We start from the raw sequence: 4409 nt of genomic DNA, 5'->3' as shown, positions 1-4409 counted from the left end.
TCTAGACAACATCTATTTAGGTTCGTCTCTAAAAGTTGATTTTCTTTTGGGACGAAGGGTATGTAGTCAACAACAATTTTCTCAATTATGGACGAAATGCCATTTTCATGATATTCATTGCTAGGAACGTCACTAATTTGTATGCACAATTTTTAAAACGATATACGGTAAGTATTTGGATTTTGACTCTGATGCTAAAGATGCTTATGCAATCTGTTTCCTTTACCCCTTTATTAATTTCTTTGTAACGCCTACAGTGTACTCTTCGCTTATGGCTCCTACTTCACCAACTACAAGTGGACTGAAAAGGAAAACGGAAAACAAAAGTTAATTCCTCAGTAACTCTCCACCACCACAAAATAAATAAAAACTTTGAACTCCCTTCCAAAAAAAGTTCAAAACAAGAAAGAAAATATAGCTCACATCATCAAAAGCAATGGTTGGTGATGTGGAGAAAAAATTTTCTATAGCAAGAGAAAAAAAAACACACTAAAATCCGGAAAAACAAAATGAGAAAGTAGTGGAGGTGGAGAGATGTTTGGTGAGGCGGGCGTGGGCCCCACCCAACATGGGGTTGGTGGCCACTGGCCACGGCCACGGGGGGTTGGTGGACGCGGGGGCGTGGGCCCCACCTCCCCAGCGTCTGTCCGTCCGGCGGGTGAGAAAAGTTTCGGGCGGGGTCAGCGACGGTTCACTGGCTGTGTGTGCGGTCCTCACGTGCTCACCCCCCGGGGAGAAATACTTTTCGCACGCGAATCCTACCCGCACCCACGGTGGGGTGGGCCCCACTCCACTCCCCCGCGCGTCGTCTCCTACCTCCCGATCCGCACCCGACGCGCGCTATAAATAGGAGGCGCGAGCGCATTCCGGAGGCCACCCCCGTGCAGAATCACACACGCCGGACTCTCCCCTTCTCTCTGTCTCGCTCCTTCGTTCGCTCGCTTTATCCCCCCCGAATAAAGGCGAGAAGCCGCAGCGGCGGACGAAGAAGGTGAGCTCTCTCGTCTCGCCTCGTCTTCTTCTTGCTCGTGAGATCCTCACTCCTCTCGGGGATTTTTTTTTCTCTGTTGGGGTTTGGGTTTGGGGGTAGATCTGGGTTGGGCGCTCTTCGATCTGAGGAGCGCGAGGTTTGGTGGATTGGAGATCTGGGGACTAGGGGTTAGTGATTGTTTGTTTGTTTCGTTTTTCGGTCGCGGAAGTGGGAGGGGAAAGCGGTTGGGGGGATATTCTTGCTTTTTTTGTTTAATCTTTGATTGTGCGTGTATGGAGTTCTGGATTAGCAGAAAAAAGGGTCCGATCTTTTTTGGTTTATGGGGGAGAACAGGCTAGGCTAGATCTAGCGTTGGTGGATCCAATTTTAAATTGCAAAATTTTGTCAGTACTTAGCTGTCGGCTGCAGTAGATCTGAAGAATGGATCTCTGTTTTGTGATTAATTTTCTCTGTTTTTTTTCCTTTTTTTGTTCTGTGGTCTACTACACCAATAGAGAATTCGAATTTGCTCTCCTCTTTCTTTCAGCAAGTAGGAGTAAAATCACTTAGTACTAGTATCATTTTAGGTGCAAAAATCGACTCTTTTTCTCTTGGATACACCAGTTCGTCCTCATCTTGGCTGCAACGAATGAATGGATTGATCATCTTTAGAAACTGTCTGCACAAAATCGAGTATTTTTTTTTCTGATGGCTTGCAACCGATGCATGCAGAGGGCAGATAGAAATGGCGGCGGAGACGTTCCTCTTCACCTCCGAGTCCGTGAACGAGGGTCACCCGGACAAGCTGTGCGACCAGGTGTCGGACGCGGTGCTCGACGCGTGCCTCGCCCAGGACCCCGACAGCAAGGTGGCGTGCGAGACGTGCACCAAGACCAACATGGTGATGGTGTTCGGCGAGATCACCACCAAGGCCACCGTCGACTACGAGAAGATCGTCCGCGACACCTGCCGCGGCATCGGCTTCGTGTCCGACGACGTCGGCCTCGACGCCGACCGCTGCAAGGTGCTCGTCAACATCGAGCAGCAGTCGCCCGACATCGCGCAGGGGGTGCACGGCCACTTCACCAAGCGCCCCGAGGAGATCGGCGCCGGCGACCAGGGCCACATGTTCGGCTACGCCACCGACGAGACCCCCGAGCTGATGCCCCTCAGCCACGTCCTCGCCACCAAGCTCGGCGCCCGCCTCACCGAGGTCCGCAAGAACGGCACCTGCGCCTGGCTCAGGCCCGACGGCAAGACCCAGGTCACCGTTGAGTACCTCAACGACGCCGGCGCCATGGTCCCCGTCCGCGTCCACACCGTCCTCATCTCCACCCAGCACGACGAGACCGTCACCAACGACGAGATCGCCGCCGACCTCAAGGAGCACGTCATCAAGCCGGTCATCCCCGACAAGTACCTCGACGAGAAGACCATCTTCCACCTCAACCCCTCGGGCCGCTTCGTCATCGGCGGGCCCCACGGCGACGCCGGCCTCACCGGCCGCAAGATCATCATCGACACCTACGGCGGATGGGGCGCGCACGGCGGCGGCGCCTTCTCCGGCAAGGACCCGACCAAGGTCGACCGGAGCGGCGCCTACATCGCCAGGCAGGCCGCCAAGAGCATCGTCGCCAGCGGCCTCGCCCGCCGCTGCATCGTGCAGGTGTCGTACGCCATCGGCGTCCCCGAGCCGCTCTCCGTGTTCGTCGACTCCTACGGCACCGGCAAGATCCCCGACAAGGAGATCCTCAAGATCGTCAAGGAGAACTTCGATTTCAGGCCCGGGATGATGACCATCAACCTCGACCTCAAGAGGGGCGGCAACCGGTTCATCAAGACCGCGGCGTACGGCCATTTCGGCCGCGAGGATCCCGACTTCACATGGGAGGTTGTCAAGCCGCTCAAGTATGAGAAGGCATCTTCCTGAGGAAGAAGATAAAGATGATGACCATGAGAGGGGGGTCTCTCTCTCGCTATCTACCTCCATTGCCGGCCGTTGTCGGCGCCGCCGCCGCCTACCTGATGTGTCTTTGATCAGTAGTGACTGGTTGCTCCATGGAAGAAGAAGAAGATGGGAAGATGATGAAAGGGTTGAAATCGACTTGCGAAGTTGCTAGTGATATCGGTGTAGCAGCCAGAGTTTTAGTGTTCAGATATCTTCGGCGTTTTATCCTTTTTTCATTTTTTTGAGTCAGCTGAAACTGCAAGAGAGCTCTGCAGTTTGCTCTATCAGTTTGTCTTGTTCTTTTTTTTTTTCAGGTTGTTGTGTAACCGCATCTGTAATACTGTCTCTTTCAATATGAAGGAACCATATGTGATACTGGCACCATAATTCATCCATCCTCCTGGTCCTGGAGTATACAATTTTCTTCAAGCTGTTTTTCGCTGTCGTGTTCTTCACTGTTTAGTCTGACTTGGAAGAAATGGTGAAGTCAAGTTCAGTACTTCAGTCGGTAGTTGGTGCCATCATCATATATGGACATGGCCAAAGCTGAATTTACTACTGCTACTAGCAAAATTGATAATTTGACACTTTTTGAAAGCTTATTTCGCAAATAAGCCGCGGCTAAAATTTATTTAAAAATGAACTGAAATATTAACGCTAAATCATATGGTGTTAGAAAGTAGTCATCTCAGCGTCGAGTGAACTGGCACTGAATTCGTGGGGAGGTTGTGGAGTAAGTTAATGTTGACATCCAGCGTTAGATAACTTGGCACAGAGATGATTTGGCGCTGATGTTTTGGTTTATTTTTAAATAAGTTTAGCCGCGGTTTATTCGCAAAATAAATGATTCCAAATTCAGAGGTTAATCATAGTCTGACAACTTTACGTAAGGCAGAGTTGGGTTTTTTAAGGTTGATAGTGGAAAAATTGATAGATAAGTCACCATTCCTGCCCCTCTACAGAACCGCACATGAGATTTTCACCTCATACGGCTCCTCGTTCAATTCTTTCGAAGGGATCCTTTTTCTCGTTCGAGAGTCTCCGCCCTTCTTCCACTCCGTCCCGAAGACTAACTAAGACCAATTGAGTCACGTTTTCATGTTCTAATTGAACACTTTCCATTTATGATTAAAGGAGAAGATTGTTCTTTTACCAAACATATGCGGATCAAATCACGTCTTATAATAAAAAGAAATCTTTCTCGGTATCAATCCCCTTACCCCTTATTCTTTGAGAATAAGAATGATTCTTTTCAAGTTTCCATTTCTTGTTTTCTAAAAGGGTTAAATTATTACTCACTCCATCTACTTTTGATAGTCATATTTCATCTTGACACACAAACCAAGGATAAGTAGCTCTACTTATCATTCATTTAATCATACTACTAGTCATTTCTCGTAAACAAGCGATTTATTAATATTTACATTTCTCAAAGCCATGTAGCCAATCATGTGTGGAAGAATGGAGAGTCATGCATTAAATTCGAGAAAA

General features: G+C 49.2%; 1 protein-coding gene across 3 annotated transcripts; it reads left to right on the top strand.

Annotated features, from left to right (window-relative positions):
• Positions 1-883: 883 nt before the first annotated feature.
• On the top strand, positions 884-3346 carry LOC4326996 (S-adenosylmethionine synthase 2-like). 3 transcript variants are annotated; one of them, NM_001406296.1, is made up of 2 exons: positions 884-991; positions 1703-3313. In NM_001406296.1, the coding sequence occupies exon 2, from the start codon at positions 1716-1718 to the stop codon at positions 2898-2900; it is 1185 nt and encodes a 394-aa protein (NP_001393225.1). In that variant the 5' UTR covers positions 884-991; positions 1703-1715; the 3' UTR covers positions 2901-3313. The 3 variants fall into 3 exon arrangements, with proteins under 3 accessions (NP_001393225.1, NP_001393223.1, NP_001393224.1); NM_001406294.1 differs by having other exon boundaries at positions 887-991; positions 1710-3346; NM_001406295.1 differs by having other exon boundaries at positions 990-1028.
• Positions 3347-4409: the final 1063 nt, after the last annotated feature.

The sequence above is a fragment of the Oryza sativa genome, chromosome 1, assembly GCF_034140825.1.
Source record: "Oryza sativa Japonica Group chromosome 1, ASM3414082v1".
NCBI lineage: Eukaryota > Viridiplantae > Streptophyta > Magnoliopsida > Poales > Poaceae > Oryza > Oryza sativa.
The sequence above is the reverse complement of the archived record's forward strand: the minus strand, read 5'-3'. Positions and strand labels throughout refer to the sequence as shown.